At 49.2% G+C, this 24,413-nt stretch overlaps 2 protein-coding genes and 1 long non-coding RNA gene across 5 annotated transcripts in view; 2 read left to right on the plus strand and 1 right to left on the minus strand.

The window, feature by feature from the left end:
* CCDC88B (coiled-coil and HOOK domain protein 88B) overlaps positions 1 to 15,525 on the plus strand; it is a 29,639-nt gene extending 14,114 nt beyond the window's left edge. Inside the window, exons 14-25 of one of the 3 annotated variants that reach the window (XM_060689563.2) lie at positions 430 to 1,278; positions 1,766 to 1,869; positions 3,095 to 3,197; positions 4,324 to 4,485; positions 5,462 to 5,712; positions 6,240 to 6,383; positions 7,894 to 8,080; positions 9,811 to 9,956; positions 11,414 to 11,509; positions 12,798 to 12,940; positions 13,773 to 14,054; positions 15,363 to 15,525. In XM_060689563.2, the coding sequence (XP_060545546.2) occupies positions 430 to 1,278; positions 1,766 to 1,869; positions 3,095 to 3,197; positions 4,324 to 4,485; positions 5,462 to 5,712; positions 6,240 to 6,383; positions 7,894 to 8,080; positions 9,811 to 9,956; positions 11,414 to 11,509; positions 12,798 to 12,940; positions 13,773 to 14,054; positions 15,363 to 15,409 (2,514 nt within the window). In that variant the 3' untranslated portion in view covers positions 15,410 to 15,525. The remainder of the gene's footprint in view (positions 1 to 429; positions 1,279 to 1,765; positions 1,870 to 3,094; positions 3,198 to 4,323; positions 4,486 to 5,461; positions 5,713 to 6,239; positions 6,384 to 7,893; positions 8,081 to 9,810; positions 9,957 to 11,413; positions 11,510 to 12,797; positions 12,941 to 13,772; positions 14,055 to 15,362) is intronic. The other 2 variants (XM_087881087.1, XM_060689566.2) reach the window with 2 other exon arrangements.
* LOC148111521 (uncharacterized) overlaps positions 8,074 to 24,413 on the minus strand; it is a 34,243-nt gene continuing 17,903 nt past the window's right edge. The window contains exons 2-3 of the long non-coding RNA XR_015730422.1: positions 9,747 to 9,873; positions 8,074 to 8,558 (exon numbers count right to left, since the gene is read on the minus strand). This is a non-coding gene — a long non-coding RNA (uncharacterized LOC148111521). The remainder of the gene's footprint in view (positions 8,559 to 9,746; positions 9,874 to 24,413) is intronic.
* RPS6KA4 (ribosomal protein S6 kinase A4) overlaps positions 20,820 to 24,413 on the plus strand; it is a 28,864-nt gene continuing 25,270 nt past the window's right edge. Inside the window, exon 1 of the mRNA XM_060689567.2 lies at positions 20,820 to 21,280. Coding sequence (XP_060545550.1) covers positions 21,232 to 21,280 — 49 coding nt within the window. The 5' untranslated portion in view covers positions 20,820 to 21,231. The remainder of the gene's footprint in view (positions 21,281 to 24,413) is intronic.

Genomic DNA, 24,413 nt, shown 5'->3' on the forward strand with positions numbered 1-24,413 from the left:
ACCATAGTTGTGTGGGGGGGTGTTTTTGCCCTCCCCGGGCTCTGGAGGCTTTTCTTGAGCCTCCGGGAGGGCAAAAACGGCCTCCCCAGGCTCCGGAGGCCCTCTGGAGGCCAGAAACGGCCCCATTTCTGGCCTTCCTGAACTTCCAGTAGGCCCGTTTTTGCCCTTCCCGAGCCTCCGCGTGCACCCTGTGGTGCTGTGAAAGAAAGAATGAGGGAGGGATGGATGGATGGGAGAAAGAAAGGAAGGGAAGGGAGAAAGAAAGAAAGAACAAATGAAGAAAGAAAGAAAGAAAAAGAGGGAGGGAGGGAGGGAAAAAGGAGAGGAAGGAAGGACCACAAACCTGGCACTAGACACAGCTTCAGAGGATACCTTGAAAGAACACAGCAATCCAGCAGCCATTCCAACTCTGATTTCTATCCCACTTAGCCGGAAGGGCGGCCCAGCGAGGCAGAAGAGGAGAACTCAGATGTCCAAGAACACAAACCAGGGATTTTGGCACACCGAAAGACCGAAACGGTGGAAGGCCAGGCTCCGAAACAGGAATCGGAGACCTCGGTGACCGAAATGAAGGCCGCCTTGTCCAGTGCTCAGGCTCGACTGCGGGAGGCCGAGCAGGCGTGGGAGGCCGAATCGAGACACGCCGCGAGCCTCGAGGAGACACTGAGGAGCATTCAAGGGGCGTACGGAGAAGCCCAGGAGGAATGTGAGCGGTGGCGCTCGGACACGGAGCGCCTGGTGGAAGAGATCCAGGCGCTACAGCGGGAGACGGAGACGTTAAAAGCCGGATCGCGGGCTTTGCAAGAGGCGGCCACCCAAGCGGAGGTCGACTTAAACCAGGCGCAGCAAAATCTTCAGAAGGAATGTCTCCGGGGCGCCCAGCTAGCCCAGAAACTCCAAAGAAAAGAAGAAGACTTGGGCGAAGCTCAACAGGAGCTCGAGAACCTGCAACGGAGCGTCGAACAACACAGGGTCACCTTGGCTCAGCTGGAGGTTGAGAAAGGGGCTTTGGAAGAGGCACTGAGCCAAGCAGAGAGCACCCGGCGGCAAGCGGACAAAGATGGCCGGCGGCTGAAGGCCAAAACACAGGCGCAGGAGGAGGCGCTGGCTGAGCAGGGACGCCACCTGGCCCTCCTGGAGGCTCAAACGCGCCGGCAGGCGGCAGAGCTCACCAGCCTGCAAGAGGTTCTCCAAAGCCTCGGGGAACTGGAAGAGGAGAACGCGAACTTGAGAAAGCAACTGGAGGACAAGGAGAATGCAGCCGCCATGCTGGAACAGGTAAGTGGGACTTGTAGGTGGTCCTCGGCTTACGACCGCAACTGAGCCCCAAACTTCCTGTTGCTAAGCGAGAGAGGTGTTAAGTAAATTTGGCCCCGTGTTACTTACGACCTTCCTCGCCACGGTTGTTCGAGGAATCGCCGCCATTGTTAAGTGAGCAATGCGGTCGTAAAGTGGATCTGGCTTGCCCCGTTGACGGAGGGTCACAGAAGGGGATCGTGGAACCCCCCCCCCCGGGGACACTGCAACCGTCGTAAATATGAGTCAGTTGGCAAATGTCTGAATTTCGATCAGGTGGCCACAGGAATGCTGCAACGGTCGTAAGTGTGAAAAAGCGGTCACAAGTCTCTTTTTTCAGTGCATTGATAACTTTGAAGCGTCACTGAACGGACTGTTGTAAGTCGAGGAGGACTGCCTGCAATGGAGTCGCAGGAGAGTAAATGGAGGGCCAGGTCTTTCGCTCACAGGATGTCCGATTGTGTTGTAGGAGCTGGCGAGAGAAAAGGCCGGGCCCTCCAAAGACAATGCAGCTGAGTCACAAGACCACCCACCAAAGGAGCAGCGAAATCCTGAGCCAGAGACCGACAGCAGGTCAGGCTGGGCCCAGCACAGGAGGGGGTTTGCCAGTTGCTGGGAATGAGGGGGGGTGGGGGTGCGGGTGGCTGATGATGGTGTTGTCATTTTGTGAGCAGCTGGGGGTTCTGGCAGATAAAATGGGCAGCCATATCGGAAGGAAGGAAGGAAGGAAGGAAGGAAGGAAGGAAGGAAGGAAGGAAGGAAGGAAGGAAGGAAGGAAGGAAAAAAGAGGAAAAGAAAGAAAGAGAGAGAGACATACAGAGAGTACAGGAAGGAAGGGAGGAAGGAAGGAAGGAAGGAAGGAAGGAAGGAAGGAAGGAAGGAAAAAAGAGGAAAAGAAAGAAAGAGAGAAAGATGGAGACATACAGAGAGTACAGGAAGGAAGGAAGGAAGGAAGGAAAAAAGGAAAAGAAAGAGACATACAGAGAGTACAGGAAGGAAGGAAGGAAAAAAGAGGAAAAGAAAGAAAGAGAGAGAGAGACATACAGAGAGTATAGGAAGGAAGGAAGGAAGGAAGGAAAAAAGAGGAAAAGAAAGAAAGAAAGAGACATACAGAGAGTACAGGAAGGAAGGAAGGAAGGAAGGAAGGAAGGAAGGAAGGAAGGAAGGAAAGGAAGGAAGGAAAAAAGAGGAAAAGAAAGGAAGAAAAAGAGACACACAGAGTATAGGAAGGAAGGAAAAATGAGGAAAAGAAAGGAAGAGAGAAAGAGATACACACAGAGAGTACAGGAAGGAACGAAGGAAGGAAAAAAGAGGAAGAGAGGCACACAGAGTAAAGGAAGGAAGGAAGGAAAGAAGGAAAAAAGGAAAAGAAAGGAAGAGAGAAAGAGAGAGACACAGAGTACAGGAAGGAAGGAAGGAAGGAAAAATGAGGAAAATAAAGGAAGAGAGAAAGAGAAACCCACAGAGTATAGGAAGGGAGGAAGGAAGGAAAAAAGAGGAAAAGAAAGGAAGAGAGAAAGAGACACACACAGAGTACAGGAAGGAAGGAAGGAAGGGAAGGTAGGAAGGAAAAGAGGGAGGGTAATATAAGAAAAAGTGGGAAAGAAGGAGAGAACGAGGGAGAGCAGGGAGGGGAAGGGGAAATCTGCAATCAAAGCCCCTAGGTGCATTGATAGACATTGATAAATTGCACTTAAACAAAACTTGCTGTAATTAGATCAACCCTGGTGTGTGTGTGTGTGTGTGTGTGAGCGATGGCCACACAAATTGGCTTTTCTCTCTGCTGATGTCTTGGCAGCCAAGCAAAGGCAAGGAACGGTTGCAAAGGCCGGCCTGAGAGCGCCCTCGTCGGGCGGTTCGAGGAACTGCACCTCCCCAAGGAGCCCCAGGTTCAAACTCAGGTGAGAGCTGCCAAAAAGTTGGTTCCTTTCAGCCCTGCGGTGGTAGTCCTCGATTTACGACCACAACGGAGGTAGTCCTCGATTTACGACCACAACGGAGGTAGTCCTCGATTTACGACCACAACGGAGCCGCAAAGTGCCGCTGCTTAAGCGAGATCTCGGTTCAAGGGAGGTTTTTTGTCGCCTTTTACGACCTTCCTTGCCACGGTTGTTAAGCGAGTCCCTGCGGGCGCTACGTCGGTCACACGGACTGGGATTTATTAGGAGGTCGCAAAAGGAGGTCACGGGACCCTGCGACCGTCATAAATGGGAATCGATTGCCAGGCATCCGAATTTTGATCACACGATCCTGGGGACGCCGCAACGGTCATCAGTGTGAAAAACGGTCCCAAGTCCCTTTTTTTCAGTGCCGTTGTAAACTTTGAATGGTCACTAAATGAACTGCTGTAAGTCGAGGACTACCTGTAATGCATCTTCTGCTTGATGAAGACCTCTAAGACCCGCTTCCAACTGGGTTATTCTCTTATTCTGCTATTCTTTTTCCTTCCTTCCTTCCTTCCTCCCTTCCTCCCTCCTTTCTTTCTTTCCTTCCCTCTCCTTCCCTTCCTCCTTTCCTTCCCTCCCTCCCTCCCTCCCCCTTCCCTTCCCTCTAATCCTTCCTTTCCTCCCTCCCTTCCTCCTTTCTTTCTTTCCTTCCCTCTCCTTCCCTTCCTCCTTCCCTTCCTCCTTCCCTTCCCTCCCTCCCTCCCTCTCCCTTCCCTTCCCTCTAATCCTTCCTTTCCTCCCTCCCTTCCTTCTTTCTTTCTTTCCTTCCCTCTCCTTCCCTTCCTCCTTCCCTTCCTTTCCTTCCCTCCCTCCCTCCCCCTTCCCTTCCCTCTAATCCTTCCTTTCCTCCCTCCCTTCCTCCTTTCTTTCTTTCCTTCCCTCTCCTTCCCTTCCTCCTTCCCTTCCTTTCTTTCTTTCCTTCCCTCTCCTTCCCTTCCTCCTTCCCTTCCTCCTTTCTTTCTTTCCTTCCCTCTCCTTTCCTTCCTCCTTTCCTTCCCTCCCTCCCTCCCTCCCCCTTCCCTTCCCTCTAATCCTTCCTTTCCTCCCTCCCTTCCTCCCTTCCCCATCACTTTCCTGCCAGGAGGCGGTTCTCCAAGCTGAGAATTCGGCGCTCACCGGACACCTGACCCAACTGGAGTCCCTGGCCAGCAGCCTCGAGACGGTGCTGTCGGGCCTCACGCGGCACAAGGCAGAAGGCCAGGAAGGAAACGGGAAACCCCAGCCTCAAAACAGCACCTCGCAGGTGAGGTTCTGACGAGCAAAGTCAACGGAGGGGGGGGGAGGGGGGGAGCTGGATTCACTTAACGACCGCACAATTCGCTTAACAACCGCACTGATATTTTACCTGGACAACCCGGGGGCCAGGAAAAGATCGTTAAATCGGGTGCGACTCGCTTAACGGTCTTGTAAATAAATTCGAGGTGGTCCTTGATTTATGGCCATATTTGGGACCGGAATTTCTGTTGCGAAGCCAGGCGGTTCTAACAGCGAGATGGGGCAGCATGTAAATTTTATAAATTAATCAATACATTTGAAATAAGTGTATTTCTTTACTTATAAATAAACTCAGCCCAGAGTTACCTTGATGAGTGCCCTATACATTTTATAAAGAGATAGATAGATAGATAGATAGATAGATAGATAGATAGATAGATAGATAGATAGATAGATAGATAGATAGATAGATAGATAATGGATGGATAATTTAATTTAATTAATCATATTTCTATGCCGCCCAACTCCCAAGGGACTCTGGGCGGATGGATGGATGGAGATAAATGATATGGAGAGAGATGAGGGAGAGAGAGATTAGAGAGAAGATTAGATAGATAGATAGATAGATAGATAGATAGATAGATAGATAGACAGTCAGATAGATTAGATAGATTAGATAGATAGATAGATAGATAGATAGATAGATAGATAGATAGATAGATAGGTAGAGAGAGATGATAGGTAGAGAGAGATGATAGATAGATAGTGGATGGAGGGAGAGAGATGATAGAAATGATAGATAAGATAGAAAGAACGAAAATTCATATGCTGCCCATCTCCCTGTTACAACCGTCTTGCTTAGCGACCGAAATTCTGGTCCCAATTGTGGCCGTATATCGAGGACAGCCTGCATTTGAGCTGCTGCCATCTCTCTCACTCTGCGCCGAGATTTTTCCTCTTAAATCTTTGACTCTTGTGACCTGCCTTCGCCTCTACGTTCCCAGCGCTCTCTCCTGGTAAGGCAGCTGTCCGATGTCCGGCAGAGGTCGGGACGCCACGAAGCCGAAATTCAGACGGTCCGGCTGGAGGCCGAGGGATGGCGGAGACGCTACGAGCAGCTCCGGCTGGATCACGATCGCTTGATGCTCCTACACCGACAGCAGGGGGACGAGCTGGAGAGGACGTTAAGCGAGCAAGCCGGCCTGAAGGCAGCGCTGCGCGGCTTGGAGAAGGAACAGCGGGAACTGGAGGGCAGGTGCCGCTGCAGCAAGGGGATTGTGGGAAATCACAGCCGGCGATGCCCTCGTCCATCGCGGATGGCCGGCAGTTGGATTAAGCTGTTACAGGCAGTCCTCGGCTTACGACCACAATCGAGCAAGGAAGTCCGTCAAACAGGGTGAAATTCACTTGAAGCAATGTCTCTGTTAGCAGCGGACATTTGGGGCTCCATTATGGTCGTAGGTCAAGGACTAAATGTAACGATGCGTTCATTTGCCGGAGCTCAACCTGGAGCGGTGCGGTGGCCTAGAGGTGGAGCTCTGGCCTCACAATCAGGAGGCTGTCAGTTCGATCCTAGGTAGAGGCAGATATTTTTCTCTCTCCGGGAACAATGAGAATAGATCTGCTGAAAAAAAACAAAACTCCGCATTGGCGACAGGGAAGGGCATCCGGCCAGGAAATACTCAGCTCCATTCGATTTCCCAGATTCCATTCCGCAAGGGATTATGAGGCCGTTTAAAGAAGATGGATGATTTGCTGAAGCGCAATTTTCCCGCCTTACAGGCACAACCAACTGTTGGGACAGAAGACCAGCCTGGAGCTACAAGAGGTGGCATTGCAGGCCCAGAAGGAACGGCTCGAGCTAGCCGAGCGACGGCACCAGGATTTGGCTGAGCAATACGGCAACTTAAAAGAAGAACATGAGCGGTAAGGCTGGGGAAATTTGCCTGGAGGACACCAGATTTATCAAGCCATTTTTAAACGGTTTGATACTTACAGGAACTGGGCATGGCTAGTCTAGTGAAGAGAAGGACCAGGGGAGACATGAGAGCAGTCTTGGGCAGGGGGTTGGACTAGATGACCTATAAGGTCCCTTCCAACTCTGTTAAACTGAATCTATCTAAGATGATCAAAGGCCTGGAGACTAAAACGTACGAAGAACGGTTACAGGAACTGGGCACGGCTGGTCTAGTGAAGAGAAGGACCAGGGGAGACAGGAGAGCATCTTCCAATATTTGAGGGGCTGCCCCAGAGAGGAGGAAGGGGGTCGGGGTAATTTCCAAGGCACCTTTGAAGGCCAGACAAGGAATAATGGATGGAAACTGAACAAGGAGAGAGGTTCAACTTAGAAATAAGGAGGAATTTTCTGACAGTCAGTGAGCGCAATCAACCCATGGAAGAGAAGTTGCCTTCAGAAGTTGTGGGAGCTTCATCCCTGGAGGCTTTCAAGAAGAGACTGGACTGCCATTGGGTCTCCTGCTCGAACAAGGGGTTGGACTAGAAGACCTTCAGGGTCCCTTCCTTCCTTCCTTCCTTCCTTCCTTCCTTCCTTCCTTCCTTCCTTCCTTCCTAAAAAGGAAGGTTTTTAAGAGTTTAAGTTTTTAAGTAACCCTCTTACTCTGTTCTCTGTTAGTCTGTTACTACCCTCTCCTTCCCTTCCTCCTTTCCTTCCTCCTTTCCTTCCTTCCTTCTTTCCTCCTTTCCTTCCCACTCCTTCCCTTCCTTCTTTCCTTCCTTCTTCCCTCCTTTCATTCTTTCCTTCCGTCTCCTTCCCTTCCTCCTTTCCTTCCTTCCTTCCAAAAAAGAAGGTTTTTAAGAGTTTAAGTTTTTAAGTAACCCTCTTACTCTGTTCTCTGTTACTACTCTCTCCTTCCCTTCCTCCTTTCCTTCCTCCTTTCCTTCCTTCCTTCCCTCTCCTTCCCTTCCTTCTTTCCTTCCTTCCTTCCAAAAAAAGGTTTTTAAGAGTTTAAATTTTTAAGTAACCCTCTTACTCTGTTCTCTGTTACTCTGTTACTACCCTCTCCTTCCCTTCCTCCTTTCCTTCCTTCCTTCCTTCCTTCCTTCCTTCCTTCTTCCCTTCCTCCCTCCTTTCCTCCTTTCCTTTCCTTCCCTTCCTCCTTTCCTTCCTTCCTTCCTTCCTTCCTTCCTTCTTCCCTTCCTCCCTCCTTTCCTCCTTTCCTTTCCTTCCCTTCCTCCTTTCTTTCCTTCCTTCCTTCCTTCCAAAAAAAGAAGGTTTTTAAGAGTTTAAGTTTTTAAGTAACCCTCTTATTCTATTCTGTTATTCTGATTGGTACTACCTTCGTTTTCCTTCACAGTATTATTATACTGTGTGGGTGGGGGGCAATTGATATAGATCCAAGCTGCGAGGTAAGGAGCAGCAGCAAGGAGGAGAAGTTCGCCTTGGGTAACAGGGTGGTCCTTCCCCAAAATATTGCAGGGTCCAACAAGCGTTGCTCCAGAGCGAACGAGCCCACGATGACTTCCAGGGTGAGCTTCAAGGAACGCAGAACCGGCTGACCGGCCTGCAGTTGGAACAGGCGAAGCTGGAAGCCGAAAACGCTACCTTAAAAGAGCAGAACCAGCAGCTGGACACGGCCTTGGGGCGCCTGACTACCCAATGCGAGGTAAACCAGAGGTGAAATCCAGCAGGTTCTGACAGATTCTGGCGAACCTGTAGCGGAAATTTTGAGCAGTTCGGAGAACCGGCAAATGCCACCTCTGGCTGGCCCCAGAGTGGAGTAGGAATGGGGATTTTGCAGTATCCTTCCCCCAGGAGTGGGGAGGGAATGGGGATTTTGCAATATCATTTCCTCCTGGAGTGGGGAGGGAATGGGGATTTTGCAGTATCCTTCCCCAGGAGTGGGGAGGGAATGGGGATTTTGCAATATCATTTCCCCCAGGAGTGGGGAGGGAATGGGGATTTTGCAGTATCCTTCCCCCAGGAGTGGGGAGGGAATGGGGATTTTGCAATATCCTTCCCCTGCCACGCCCACCAAGCCACACCACACCCACCAAGCCACACCCACAGAACCGGTAGTAAAAAAATTTGGATTTCACCACTGAGGTAAACCCACCCGTTCTTCCTTGACTTGCCCTCCCAGACTGGCCCGATTGGTGTGTGTGTGTGTGTGTGAGAGAGAGATACAGAGGGAGAGAGAAAGAAAAAGAAAGAAAGAAAGGAAGGAAGAAAGGAAGGAAGAAAGGAAGAATAGATCAGGGTTTGCAAAATGCTACTGTGGATCTTTGGCTTCCAAAGATTTAACAAAAGGTCACCAATCACTTTCTCCTACCAAAATACAGGTAAGACCACAACCGAGCCCCAAAATTCCCCATCGCTAAGTGAGACAATTTGTTAAGTGAGGGTTTTTCCCCAGCATTTTAGGACCCTTTCCTGCCACAGTTGTTAAGTGAATTCCTGCATCGTTGTTAAGTTAGTAGCACGGTTGATAAGTCCCAAAGGTTTTTTCAAGAGGCAACTGGACTTTTCTGATTTTTCTTTGAAGACATTTCGCTTCTCGACCAAGAAGCTTCTTCAACTTCCTCCCTCCCTCCCTCCTTTCCTTCCCAATGGTGAGAATGCAGTATTGACTCAGCCTTCCATCCTTCCAAGGTCGATAAAATGAGGACCCAGATAGTTGGGGGCAAGAGGCTGACTCTGTAAACCGCTTAGAGAGGGCTGGAAAGCACTGTGAAGCGGTATATAAGTCTAAGTGCTATTGGTATTCCTTCCTTCCTTCCTTCCTTCCTTCCTTCCTTCCTTCCTTCCTTCCTTCCTTCCTCCCTCCCTCCCTCCCTGCTTGCACAGTGGTTAGAATGCAGTATCGCAGGCTAATTCTGCCCACTGCCAGCTGCTAGCAGTTCGATCCTTACCGGCTCAAGATTGACTCAGCCTTCCATCTTTCCGAGGTGGGTAAAATGAGGACCCAGATTGTTGGGGGCAAAAGGCTGACTCTGTAAACTGCTTAGAGAGGGCTGTAAAGCACTGTGAAGCGGTATATAAGTGCTATTGCTACTGTTATTCCTATTGCCCTTCCTTCCTTCCTTCCCTCTCTCCCTCCTTCCTTCCTTCGTTCCTATGCTGACTCTGTAAACTGCTTAGAGAAGGCTGCAAAGCACTGTGAAGCAGTATATAAGTCTAAGTGCTCCTTCCTTCCTTCCTTCCTTCCTTCCTTCCTTCCTTCCTTCCTTCCTTCCTTCCTTCCTTCCTTCGCTGACTCTGTGAACTCCTTAGAGAGGGGCTGCAAAGCACTGTGAAGCTAAGTCTATAAGACGAAGTGCAATTGCTCTCACCTGGATATCCAAGATGCATCACTGATGGTCCTTTGGGTGACGGGACCTCCGTTCTTCTCTGCAGCTCCTGGTCCAGTTGAAGGGCAAGCAGGAGGAAGAGAACCGACATCTTCTTCTGGAGATCCAGCTGTTGAGCAGGGAGAACAGGCAGCTGTTAGAGCGCAGCATGGAAAACCGAGAACATTTTCAGGAGGAGCAACGTCAGTACCAGTGAGTTTTGCCGAAATGGTTTGTCGCGCGAGCAAAAAATTGCAGCAATTCTGTTCAGCCGTCAGGTCCAAGCCCCTTCTGACCCTGTGCTTCTGTAGAGAGCCATCCAATCCGGAATCTTGGGGTAGGGGGATTCTTTCAACTGGGTTAGGAAATGAGTATTACCTACCTTGTTGAGTTGGCAATATATAAACCATCAATATATCTTTAAGATATTGCATCATATTGTGTCCTGATTGGTTAGCTCTGTAGCCAATCTCCTTAAGAGGGAGCTAGAAACATGGTTTGTTTCTCTTTGCTGTTCTTGCTCTCTGATATCTCTGTATGCTACTGTTTGCAAATCCGGAAGAACTGTTTATTGTGAATGACTACGACGACTGGTAAGAAGACTTTGTTATTGGATTATCTCTGGACTGTCATTTTGGCTATCTCCTGCTTTATTTCATTTCATTTCATTTTCATTTTATTAGATTTCTATACCGCCCTACTCCCGAAGGACTCAGGGCGGTGCACAGCCAAACAATAAAAACACATACAATACAAAATTTAAAAAATAGAATAAAATCAAATTAAATAATTTTGGCCCCGACAAATTTAAAACCCCAAACTTTTAAAACCAATTTAAAATTGAATATATAAAATACTAAAAGATATTTAAAATTTTAAAAATCTTTTATAAAAAAGGGGGAAAATTAGGCCAGGCCGGCCTGGTGAAATAGTAAGGTCTTTAAGGCACGGCGGAAGGTGCGCAGATCCGGGATCCTCCGTATCTCTGGGGGGAGCTCATTCCAGATAGTAGGTGCCCCCACAGAGAAGGCCCTCCCCCTGGGCCGTCAGTCGGCATTGTTTGGCTGACGGCACCCGGAGGAGCCCCTCTCTATGGGAGCGTACCGGCCGGTGGGAGGCTATTGGTGGTAGTAGGCGGTCCCGTAAATAACCAGGTCCTAAGCCATGGAGCGCTTTAAAGGTGGTAAAGGAGAGAGTGATCTGACCATGACAAGGGTTCAGTAACTATATCCCCTATATCAAGATCCCTCAACCACTGTCCAGAGACAAAAACCAGATCCAGCGTGTTTCCCCCTGTGTGGGTAGGGCCATGAATTAACTGGGTCAGGTCCATAGCTGTCATGGAAGCCATGAACTCCCGAGCCATCTCTGACGTCTCACCCACGGACGGCAGGTTGAAATCCCCCATGACCATAAGCTTAGGGGTATCAACCGCCACCGCGGTTATATGTGTATGACCTGGACTGTTTATTGGACTGTGCTTTACTATTTCCTGAAAGTAAACACAACTCAGTGTATCTGTGTGTTGATTGTGTTTATTCATACCTATTCTCAATCGCTTTCATGTACACACCCTTGCTATTCAAGGGTTACTCTGCAAATTCCTTAACAAACTGTCTGCTTATCCAGTTCATAACCCCCGCCCCCCATCCCCGTTCTTTCTCCCACAGAGACAAATTAGGCGAATTGCGTCGAGAGAAGCAGAAACTGGTTGAGAAAATCATGGACCAATACCGAGTGTTGGAACCCGCAATCCCCCGTGGCAAGTAAGTGTGCTACACAGAACTTGGCACACGCCTGTTTCACGTGCAAAGAAGCATGGGGTATATAATTGTGATGGCTGATCAGGTATTGAGTGACCAGACTAGGGGCAACACGGGCAGAGAAGGGGAGGCCCTGCCTACCTCCTGCCCAGGGGCAGCTTCTGGTTATGGGTTATGAGGTCTTTCTGTTGCCATCACTAGCCTCTCTAGGCCAGTCATGGGGCTCTCAAACCCTGTGCAACTGATGCGTGTGAACACTAGTTGGGAAGGAGAGGAAAGAGAGAAAGAGAAGAGAGGGGAGGAGGAGGAGGAGGAGGAGGAGGAGGAAGAGATAGATAAGAATGCAAAGACACGAGGAAGAGATAAATGAGGAGGAGGAGGAGAAGATAGGAGGAGGAGGAGGAGGAGGAGGAGGAGAAGGAAGAAGAAGAAGAAGAAGAAGAAGAAGAAGAAGAAAAAGGAGGAGGAGGAGGAGGAGGGGGGAAGTAAAGAAGGAAGGAAGGAAAAAGAAAGAAAGAAAGAAAGAAAGAAAGAAAGAAAGAAAGAAAGAAAGAAAGAAAGAAAGAAAGAAAGAAAGAAAGAAAGACAGCTCCAACACTGGAAGTTTTTAAGAAGAAATTGGATAACCATTTGTCTGAAGTGGTGTAGGATTTCCTGCCTAAGCAGGGAGCTGGACTAGAAGACCTCCAAGGTCCCTTCCGACTGTTGTTCTATTGGAAGAAGACAAAGAAGAAGAAGAGGAGGAGGAGGAGGAGAGAATGAATTCTAATTCTAATTCTATCTAATTCGAATTAGAATTAGAATTGGAGGAGGAGGAGGAGAGGAAAAAGAAGAAGAGGAAGATGAGGAAGAGGCGAAGAAGAAGAAAGGAGAAAGAGGGAGAGAAAGGGAGAAAGGGGTAGAGAAGAGAAAGAAGAGGGTAGCAATAAGGCGAAGGAGGAGAATCGGCCAAAGAGGTTGTAGAAAAAATGCTTTTAAAAGCCTCTGACAATCCCAGCTGAGCCACGCGATCATCAGAGGCTTTTTTTTTAACTTTTAAAAGCATTTTTTCGGCCGAAGAGGTTGTAGAAAAAATGCTTTTAAAAATACAAAAAAAAAATAAATAAAAATAAAAGCCTCTGATGATCGCGCGGCTCAGCTGGGCAATGGGGGGAGGGGGGGGCAGGGATTTTTGCTACCGGTTCTCTGAACCACCCGCCTCCATCGCTACCGGATCGGACGATCCGGTCCAAACCGGGAGCATTTCACCCCTGCTTTTTTGTCCCCGTCTCCTCTTATCCTCGTGGGCTAGGAAGAGTAACTGGATTGCTGGGAAGATAAGGAGACTGATGAAACTTCGACGGGAACAGCAGCCGCGTCCCATGGCGGAGGGAGCCGGCAGCAGCAGCAGCGAGAGCCTGGCCGGGCCCGAGGACCATGGGCTTGAGAGTAGAGGTGAGGTCCGGACAGATTGGGAGCGTGAAAAAAACGGCCGTTAAGTCACATTTTTCCAGCGCCGTGGTCACTTTGAACCGTCATTAAACAAAACGGTTGTTAAGTCTACCTGGATACAAGCAGCTTTAGGTAACCCACATCCTATTTCCTTGGTGCGGGGATTTATTTGGGCCGCCCAGACGACACAACGATTGGTCTCCAAGAACTCGTGGGTTCTTTTCTTTCATGGGAGGTTTTTAAGGAGGGTTTGGACAAGCCGGTTCGGCTGAAATGGTATTGGGACTCCTGCTCAAGCAGTGGGTTGGACTAGAAGACCTTCAAGGTCCCTTCCAACTCTGTTTTTTCTTCCTTCCTTCCTTCCTTCCTTCTTTCCTTGGTGTTCCGATTCTCCTTCCTTCCTTCCTTCCTTCTTTCCTTCCTTCCTTTTCCTTCCTTCCTTCCTTCTTTCCTTGGTGTTCCGATTCTCCTTCCTTCCTTCCTTCCTTCCTTCCTTCCTTCCTTGGTGTTCCGATTCTCCTTCCTTCCTTCCTTCCTTCTTTCCTTCCTTCCTTCTTTCCTTCCTTCCTTTTCCTTCCTTCCTTCCTTCTTTCCTTGGTGTTCCGATTCTTCCTTCTTTCCTTCCTTCTTTCCTTCCTTCCTTCCTTCTTTCCTTCCTTCCTTCCTTCCTTCCTTCTTTCCTTGGTGTTCCGATTCTCCTTCCTTCTAAACCACCAATCATTTAATTCCCAGGGTTAAATTACATTTGAAATTTCCTCCACTCTCAGATGCCTTCTTTTTTTTTCTAGCTCTGCATCTTCCAAATTGTTTTTTTTATTTCCCCCCCCCAAAAAAGTTTCCAGCACGCCCAGCTCACCGTCTCTTCTCCGCAAAGCAAGCAGCAACGCCAGCCTCCCGCAGAGCCCGCCAGTCCACTTCCGCCGTTGCCGCCTGAGTTCCCGCATGCCGGTAACAGAACCTTCGGGGTCCGGGGACGAAGACGGCCACGACAATCCCAGACAGCGTTTTCGGCAACGCCGAGTGGGCGTGTTGTGGGGATCCCTGGAAGACCCTGGGGTTCCTGAGGGAGAGTCAGAACCCCCAAGCCAATTGTCCACAACCAGCGAGGAGAAAAGAGGTGAGCATTGATTGATTGATGATTGATTGATTCATTGATTGGTTGGTTGTTTGGTTGATTGATCTAGGCTGGGCTTGGGTGGTGATGGGGATTAAGATGGAGGTAGTTCTCAATTTAAGGGGACACGGTAGCTCTGTGGCTAAGACGCTGAGCTTGTTGATTGAAAGGTCGGCAGTTCAGCGGTTCGAATCCCGAGTGCCGCATAACGGGATGAGCTCCCGTGACTTGCCCCAGCTTCTGCCAACCTAGCAGTTCAAAAGCAGGTAAAAAATGCAAGTAGAAAAATAAGGGCCACCTTTGGTGGGAAGGGAACAGCGTTTTCCGTGCGCCTTTGGCGTTGAGTCATGCCGGCCACATGACCACGGAGACGTCTTCGGACAGCACTGGCTCTTCGGCTTTGAAACGGAGATGAGCAGTGCCCCCTAGAGTCAGGAACGACTAGCACGTATGTGCGAGGGGAATCTTTTTTTAAAAAACTAGCCATCGACGGACACATCGAGGTAAACCACATTTACATGCCCTTCAAAAGAGTGAGTTAAAAAAGCTATTACTAAAAGCCTGGTTGAATCTGCTCAGCTCTACCTTGATTCCTTCCTGTATCTCCAAATAAGACCTTCTCAATCCAGTAAAAAACAAAAACAAATGCAAGATCTTAAAAACCTCCAGTGTTGTAGCAACATCCACCACTTCTGGTGGCAGGCTGTTCCACTGCTTAATTGTCCTCACTGTCAGGAAATTTCTCCTTAGGTCTAGGTTGCTTCTCTCCTTGATTACCGTGTTTCCCCGAAAATAAGACCCTGTCTTATATTTTTTTTGAAGCCTGAAATAAGCGCTTGGCCTTATTGCCATGCGCTCAAAAGCCTGATTGGGTTTATTGTCAGGGGATAATGTCTTATTTTGGGGGAAACAGGGTAGCTTCCATCCGTGGTGTAGGGTTTCCTGCCTGAGCAGGGAGTTGGACTAGAAAACCTCCAAGGTCCATTTTTTTATTTTTTTTAAAATTTGATTTATATGCCGCCCTTCTCCGGAGACTCAGGGCGGCTTACAATGCGCTCAGCAATAGCCTTCATCCTTTTGTATATTTGTACAAAGTCAGCTTATTGCCCCCACAAACCGGGTCCTCAATTTACCTACCTTAGAAAGGATGGAAGGCTGAGTCAACCTTGAGCCTTGGCGAGATTCGAACCTGCAGTAATTGCAGGCAGCTGGTCTTAATAACCAGCTTAATAACAGGGTGCCTTAGACCACTGTACCATTATTCCCTAACTCCGTTATTCCGAATCACGCACGAGTGTGCATTCCTTTTAGGACGGCCGCCGGGCGAGGAGGATCAAACTTCGAACTGCCTCTTGTGATATTGTGACGTTCCCTTCCCACCTACAAGCCGTGAATGCCAAAGCCACAACCCCGGCTCGCAAAGACGCACAAACTAGGTCCCGTTTCCTGAAAGATATGCGACAACCCTGCGCGAAAACGACAAGGCCTTCCAGTCTGGGCCGGTGCCCACGAGTTGCTGGAATCTACTGGATCCTTTTTACTCTCGCAACCAACCAACCAAACAAACCCCCTGTGGACTTTCAACCCCGTTCTTTCTGGGTTTCCTTCTTGTGGCAAGGAGTTTCAAAGGCTGCTAATCAACCGGCTTTTTTTCTGTGTGTGTGTGGGTGGGTGGTCAGTGCAAATCTTGCCTATGGCAAGATGGGAGAGGGGGTGGGACCCACAAATGAATGTAAATACATAAATCATGAATAAATAAAATGTTATGGTAATTTATGACTTTTTTGGGGGGGGCATGGTTAATTGTGGGGGCTCCAACACTGGAGATTTTCAAGAAGAGACTGGATAGCCATCTGTCTGGAATGGTGTAAGATCTCCTGCTCGAGCAAGGGGTTGGACTAGAAGACCTCCAAGGACCCTTCCAACTCTTGTTTTTCCTTCCTTCCTTCCTTCCTTCCTTCCTTCCTTCCTTCCTTCCTTCCTTCCTTCCTTCCTTCCTTCCTTCCTTCCCCATCACTGGGTTTTTTAAAGAAGTGACTGGACAGTCATTTGTCCGGAATGGTATAAGGCAGTGATGGCTAACCTTTTTGCCATTATGTGCCAAAAGCAGGAGGAGTATGGGGGGCTACGCACCCCTCCCCCTGCGCATGCGCGCATGGCCCCTTTGTACTCCCCCTGCTTTTGGCACGCGATGGCATGTTGGGCCCGTTTTTTGCTCTCCCCAGGCTCCAGAGACTTTCTAGGAGCCTGAGGAGGGCAAAAATGGCCTTCCCCACCCCCATGGAGGCCCTCCGGAGGCCAGAAATGGCCCGTTTGCCAACTTTCCGGCCTCTGGAGGGTTTCCAGGGGCGGGGGAGAAGGAGGCCATTTTTGCCCTCCCCAGGCTCCTAGAAAGGCTCTGGAACCTGGGGAAAACAAAAAATGGGCCTTCCCCACCCTCCCGAGGCCCTCCGGAGGCTGGAAACAGCCTGTTTCCCTGCTTCTGGTGGCCCAGAAGGCCCAAAAATCATGTGGCGGGAGCTGAGCTTGCGTGCCCACTGATATGGCACCGAGTGCCACCTGTGGCACACATGCCATAGGTTCACCATCACGGGAATAAGATCTCCTGCTTGAGCAGGGGGTTGGACCAGAAGACCTCCAAAGTCCCTTCCAGCTCTTGTTATTCTTGCACATGTTATTCCTCGACTTCCGACTACAACAGAGCCCCAAATTTCTGTTGCTCAGTGACACATTGGTTAAGTGAGTTCTGCCCAAGTTTACGACTTTTCTTGCCATCGTTTGTTAAGGGAATCACAGCATTATTAAGTTAGCGACACGGTTGTTTAAGGGAATCTGGCTTCCCCGTGGATTTTTGCTTGCCCGATGGTCGGAAAAGAGGATGACGTGACCCTGCGACTGTCATAAATAGGAACCAATTGCCAAGAACCTGAAATCTTGATCACGTGACTGTAGGGTGTAGGAAGTTAGCACCCACCCCTTTCCTAGAAGAATGAAATATGTTGGGAAATATTAAAAAGGCAGAATATTATATTTCCCTGGATGAGAAATGGAGAAACATGTTTTCAAAGAAAAGCAGCTTCCTGCCTCCCACCTTCCTGCCCCCGCCCTTTTGTTAATGGGCCAAAGGCAGAAACTCAATCTTTGTCAATGGACCTCATCTGCAACACAATGGGACCCATCTAGGACAGAAACTCACCACATGGCACCTGGGAAGATTACATCAGCCAGCAAGGCTAGCTAAGACCCCCACCCCCTGGAAGTCTGACAACCAATCAGGATACTCTTTCTGGGCCCCAGGAAGTTCAAAGCCAGAGAGAACATAAAACCCGAAAACTCGCTGTATCTGCCCTTTTTTTTCTGTTCAGGAACTCAAGCCATGTGATCCCTGTCCACCATTAAACCATCTTTCCAAGCAGTCTCCATGTTTCCAGTGTCATTTTCCCCACTTGGAGCAGAACCCAGAAGGAGATTTCTTCCTACAAGGGAACGCTGCAATGGTCAAAAGTGTGAAAAAAAAAAACAGTCATTAAGTCCCTTCTTTCAGCACCGTTGTAACTTCGGTCACTAAATGAACTGTTGTAAGACGAGGAGTACTTGTATCGACACGTGCACCTCTGTGATTCTGTTATATTCAACCCGATACCCGCCCCTACTATACGGTGAGAAAGATCTCGCTATAATTTCCTACCTTACAGCCATCCGTCCGTCTGAGAATTCTGCCAGCGATGCAGCTGGAAGGTACAAATTTAGGGTGCTGGGTGCAAATCCCACCCCCCCAAAATTCACCCGACAAGTGCAATTAAGGAAAAGACACCAGATGTGGCTCTGAGCTGAGTTTGATGGACAGGAGATTTTATTTAAAGCTGCACCCGTTTCCTCTCTTAAGTTGCTGTGCCTGCAGACATAGGGAAGGGGGGGGGTTGCAGCGAATCAATGAAGGGAAGAATATGGGGGGGGGGAAGGCTTAAATAAGATTTTGTGAAGTCCAGGAAAGAGGAAGTGTGAGGAAAAAAAAAAACCAAACTTTCGAAGTAACTCTAAATTGCAGAGTGTCTTTCTCTGCTTCCCATCACGGACTTTTAGAAGAGGGGAGAATTGTCTGCTCTTGTTTTTTTTTTTCTTGCACAAATAACTTCCTTCCTGTTTTAAGAAGTGTTAAGCGTTGCGTTCAGAATGATCCCTGCAGCTTCTCTGCAAATTTCTCCCTGGCCTTTTTCAACCACAGAGAACGGAATCTTTTTTAAAAGAGTAGGGTGTGGAAAACAGGCCCGCTTCGTTTTCCAAAAGCAGGAGGTTGGACTAGAAGACCTCCAAGGTCCCTTCCAACTCTGTTATTCTATTCTATTCTGTTCTGTTCTGTTCTGTTCTGTTCTGTTCTGTTCTGTTCTATTCTATTCTATTCTGGGGGATGGGAAATCACTTCTTTTTCAGAAGTCAACTTTTGCACGTTAAGGGAAGGAACCTGTTGAAATGACTTTGAACTCCTGTAATATTAACAAAGTGATTTTCTCTTCTCTTCTCTTTTCTTCTCTTCCTTCTCTTCCCTTCTCTTTTATCTTCTCCTCTCCTCTCCTCTCTATTCTATTCTATTCTATTCTATTCTATTCTATATTTTATTCTCTATTCTATTCTCTATTTTATTCACTATTCACTAAGTCTGCATTACTATTACTATTAATCTTCTCATTGTTCCTATCACCCATCTCTTCTCACTTGGGAGTTGGACTAGAAGTTGGACTCCAAGGTCCCTTCCAACTTCTATTCCGTTCCGTTCCGTTCCGTTCCGTTCCGTTCCATTCCATTCCATTCTTCTATCCTATCCTATCCTATCCTATCCTATCCTATCCTATCCTATCCTATCCTATCCTATCCTATCCTCTATTCTGTTCTGTTCTGTTCTGTTCTGTTCTGTTCTGTTCTGCTCTGCTCTGCTCTGCTCTGCTCTGCTCTGCTCTGCTCTGCTCTGCTCTGCTCTATTCTATTCTATTCTGCTCTAATTCTATTCTAAATTCCTATTCTATTCTATTCTATTCTATTCTATTCTATTCTATTCTATTCTATTCTATTCTATTCTATTCTATTCTATTCTATTCTGCTCTGCCCAGGGGCTAAAACACTGAGCTTGTCGATCAGAAAGGTCGGCAGTTCGGTGGTTCGAATCCCTAGTACAGGTCTCCTGCGTGAGTAGGGGGGCTGGACTAGATGACCTCCAAGGTCCCTCGCAACTCTGTTACTGTTACTATTCTATTCATAATAATTTTAATTGGGGTATTTTAAATTTTGGGGGTTTTAATCCGGCCAAATTTATTTAATTATTTTAATTTTTAATCATTGTTGTGTCTTGTGTTTTTAAATTGGCTGTACACTGCCCTGAGTCCTTCGGGAGAAGGGCGGTATAGAAATAAAATTATTATTAAATTATTATTATTATTACTGCAATCGGGTGAAACGGGCAGGCCAGAGGAAGCCAAAGGGGAGGTGGGGGCGTCATGGAGGGAGGGAGAACTGGGAGAAGAAGGTTTTTAAGAAGAGATTGGACAACCATTTGTCTGAAATGATATATAGGGTCTCCTGCTTGAGCACGGGGTTGGACTAAATATATAGGGTCGCCCTCTGGACGTGGTTGAGTGGCACCCAATGGAGCAGCAAGAGGAGAAGAGCCCTTTCATCACGAGAGCCATTTGTCATAGAATTATCATCGGAAAGAATCTTGAAAATCGTCATCTCCAACCCATATTCACTGCAGTGTGCAACCTCAGCATCAGTGGGAGAGAAAGCTCTTGATTTTTACAAATATTAATCAAATTGCTGTCACAACATAAAAGAATCATGACCAAAGGCAAATGATTCCAATTTTTCACTCTGGTGTATTGTTTAAATTGAAACCTAAGATAGCACCATAAAATCTAAGTAATATCCACTTGTTGATCAGCATTATGCCACGTATATTTTTATATTATATTAGGCCTTGCTTTTTCACGGTAAATGAATTGAATAAGATTTAATGCTCATTCTCTCTCGCAGACGTGTGGAATGACTTGGTCAGGTATTTGAGCCTTGGTGGCGCAGCAGACTAAAGCACTGTTAAAAGTAACACCAGCTGCCTGCAATTATTGCAAGTTCAAATCTCACCAGGCTCAAGGTTGACTCAGCCTTCCATCCTTTCGAAGGTAGGTAAAATGAGGACCCGGTTTGTGGGGGGCAATAAGCTGACTTTGTATAAAAAAAAGAACACCGCTTTGGGGGGGCGGGCGGGCGAAAGCCCTACTAAGCAGGTATATACAAAAGGATGAAGGCTATTGCTTAACGCATTGTAAGCCGCCCTGAGTCTCCGGAGAAGGGCGGCATATAAATCGAACCAACCAACCAACCAACCAACCAACAAATAAATAAACAAATAAACAAATAAATAAATAAATAACCAACCAACCAACCAACCTCCAAGGATAACAACTCTTGTTATTCTGTAACTTGGGAAGGGTCTCTAATGTTCTACCTTCTAGGAGTTATCTGTATCTTCGGCCTGTTTCGACGGGGGTCAAGGCAGCAGATCCTAGGCGGCCCAAAACTGCCTCCCCACCAAGGAAGGAGAGGTTGTGGGGGGAGAGGGGAGCTGCAGACGGGAGAGGGAAGAAGCGCTCCGATTGTTTCCCCCCCCCCCAAAAAAACCTGTAGCGTTGGCAAAGTGGGGTTGGAGAGGGGGGGCTTCTAGGAAAAGGCGCTGCGCTTTTTGCGCTTTTTTTGGGGGGTGCCTCTCCGGCGGGTGACAACTGCAGGCAACTTTCGGGGAGTGAGTGAGTGGGTAGGTAGGTGGGAGGAAAAGGGGGGGGTCCCGTAGTAGCCCTCCCCGGGGCGGGTTCCCAGATTATTTTTTTATTTTATTTTATTTTTGCTTTGCGCTTCCTCTCCTCCTCTTTTGCCGGGCTCCCTCTCGCATTCCTGCCTCTTGACTCAGGCCTGGAGGAGAAGGAGAAGGAGGAGAAGAAGGAGAAAGAGAAGGAGGAGAAGGAGGAGAAGGAGAAGAAGGAGAAGGCGGCGCGGCGGCCGCTCGCTCGCTGCACCAGGAAGCGTGTGCGGCCCGCACAGCATGTAAGGCGAGCGGAGGCAGCGCTAGACAGGCGAGGAAGGAAGAAAGGAGGAGGAGGAGAGGAGGAGGAGGAGGAAGAGACGGTCCTCGGCCATGGAGGACGGCACCGAGGAGGAGACGGTGGAGCTGCCCCTGACCAACGGTACCCCGAGATCGTGGAGCCAGGGAATCCCACCGGGACAAGGGGGTCCCCCCCACCACCCCGCTCCCCGCGGCTGGAGCGCAAGGGGACCTTTTGGAGACGCCAAGCCGCGCCTAGGGCGCACCGCGCGCCCTTGGAGCCTCTCCAAATCGGGGGTGGGGTGGGGGCGCAAGAAATGGGGGTGTGGGGGGGTGTTTTTGAAATGTCAGGGTGACAACCGGATCTCCCCTCCCCCCCCACTATACACACACACACACACACCCCGTGGATCTGCTGGAGGGAAGGCCGCGGAGTTTGGGGCGCAGGAAGAGAGCGGGCCGAGATCGGGGCGCGCCAATGGGGAAGGGGGTGGGGGGGCTTCCTTTTTTAGGGTGGGAGCCGGATCAGAGGGGATCGGGAAGGGGATCTGTTGGCTGCCGCAGTAGAAGAGAGATCAGGGGAATTGGGGAGGGGGGGTTTCAGAGACGCAGGGCGCGGGCATCCTCTCTTGGGAAGCTATCCTGGCCAGGAGTGATATGGGGATAGGGACCCTCTCCCCAGATCTACATTCCAGCCACCAGTTGCTTCTCCCCCTTTTCCTCCCTCTTTCTGGCTTTGCAAAAGCAGGAGTGGAACCCAGAGCCGGGCCAAAAGACAAGGGCGCTTGGCAGTGCCAACCAACCCGGTCTGGAGACCCACCAGAGCTAGCCAGGCGACCCTGGCAAAAAAGCTTTAGCTGGCCAGGCCTGGCCGAGTGTTATTTTTCAAAGTGGGGGGAAGCCCCGCCCCTTCATGGATGCAAGCCCCGCCCCTCCGCCCAGCTGGAACCCGGGCTCCCGTGTATATATGTGTGTGTGTGTGTGGTGGGAGGGGGGGTTTATATGTCTTTCTGAATCACCAGCCCACCCCCGCTGGGATTGGCACGTGGGGGCGGGCTGGGGAGGGGGCGCAAGCAAGCAAGCAAGCGAGCAGCCGTGGCGCCTGCAGGCGGGCGGCAGGTGGGTGGTGGGAGGGAGGGAGGGGTGCAGAAGGCTGTTTCTTGGGGAGGGGGGTTGTTGCACGGCTGAACGCCCCCTCTGCCTTCAGCATCTGAACATCCTTACAGTATCTGAAAGGGTAATGTTTGGAAAGGGTGAGCAAGGCAGGGCTGGCTGGCTTTAAATTAAGGGTGGGGGGGTGCAAACAGGGGAAGGAGCCCCCTCCCCTAATCCCACTGGGCTGGGGTCGAGCCTTAAGGCAGCCCCCCCTCCCCTCTTTTTGGCTGCCAAGGGGTGCAGATTAAGGAGGTCTCCCTTGGCCATTTTCCGGTTGGGCCGTATAACCCTGGGCGATCTCAGCAGCACCTATAGATCCGTGTTTTCCGAAACTTGGCAACTGTGAGAGGTGTGTGGGTTTGCTGGCCGGGGGGATTCTGGGTGTTGGAAGTGTGTACACACACACACCAAAGTTGCCAGGTTTGAAAAACATAAGCCGATAGCACACTTAGCGTGCAAGGAACCCACTTTCTGTCCGTCTGCAGCTGTCAGAAGCCTAGCTCAATTGATTCATGTGTGAATGCAGCTCCTTTAATCGTCGGGTGACCGGGGGTTTAAACATGTTGTCTGAACTCAGGTGCACAGGTATACCCAATGCAGAGCCCCAACACCTCCCCATTTGCCTCGCTTGTCAATCCCCCACCCCTCCTTCCAGGATTTAAATTTCCGCTTCCTAAATTACCGTAAATCTGGATCATGGCACGATAAGTGTGGCCCCAAAACGCACTTTCAACGTGCCCTTTTAAGCCCAGGAAGTTTTAAGCGATACGGGCTTAGTGGCATTTTTGTCAGTCAACATTTCAGAAATGGAGCCTCCAGGTAGCAGGGCAGTCTACCTTTTGAGAACAGCACGCCCCCGGGAAGACGTAAGGAGAGGACTTTGCTTTGTGGGAAGTGTTTGCTGAGTGTTTTGGTAGGGGAAAGATGGATTACGGAACGAAACAGACTAGTAAAGTGGATTTCTTTCGGATTTTGGATTTTCTCCTTTTCAACGGCTTCGATAGAATAATTTAAACGAGCAAAAAAAAATAGATAAAAATTCTACTTTTGCAAATCGTAATGAGAAAAGAGCAGCCAAGGTAGAATAGAATAGGATCAAAACTTGATTGTCACTTTAAATGTACGCTAATCTGCGTACGTTTAAAATGAAAATTTAATTGCACCCCGCTCTCAAAAGATAACTATTATACACACACAGAATGGGCGTCTAATGTGCGTGCGTGGGCCTCTTCTTTCTGATGGCTTTTAGCGTGGATGAATTTTACTCGAGAGACCCCGAAGGAGAAGGAAAGGGTTTTAAAATGGCCCTATTTTTTTTAATTTTTAATTTGAAGCACGCGGCGCGCAGAGAAGTTGATCGGAAGGGCCGATGTGGGATCGAAGAAAATGTGGGGAAAACCCACAGCTCCCTCTGGGATCTCATCAGCCGGGGAAGATTTAAGCAAGGGCCGTGTTTGTACCTGTGTGTGGGTCGGGAAAGAGGCCCTTTGGGCTGGTTAGCCTCCCAGGGCAAGTGTGAGCCCGCTTGACTGCCTGTTGATTAACCTGTGATTCAGCTACCCGGAAACGGAGTGTACTCCCAGGGAATTGGGTGGGGAGGTGTAACTTAGGTGTGAGCAAAGGTTTCAATGATGAGGAGGCAATGAAGAGGGTCAAGGTTGCCCCTCGGGTCCTGTGGGATGTCCTGGCTGAGCCTACCCCTGTGGTTCTCACTCTCAGCAACTTTTAAGGTAGGTGGACTTCAATTCCCAGAATTCACCAGCCCACATAGCTTTAAGTGTGCTGGCTGGGGAATTCTGGGAGTGGAAGTCCACATATCTTACGCACGCTGGCTGATGAATTCTGGGAGTTGAAGTCTCGCATCTTAAAGCATGCTGGCTGGGGAATTCTGGGAGTGGAAGTCCACATATCTTACGCACGCTGGCTGATGAATTCTGGGAGTTGAAGTCTCTCATCTTAAAGCACGCTGGCTGGGGAATTCTAGGAGTGGAAGTCCACCCATCTTTAAAATATGTTGACTAGGAAATTCTGGGAGTGGAAGTCCATCCACCTTAAAACAAATTGGCTGGGGAATTCTGGGAGTTGAAGTCTACACAGCTTAAAGCTGCTGAAAAACTGCC

Source organism: Pantherophis guttatus, chromosome 18 (assembly GCF_059756535.1).
Source record: "Pantherophis guttatus breed Tessera chromosome 18, ASM5975653v1, whole genome shotgun sequence".
In the NCBI taxonomy this organism is placed as follows: Eukaryota; Metazoa; Chordata; class Lepidosauria; order Squamata; family Colubridae; genus Pantherophis; species Pantherophis guttatus.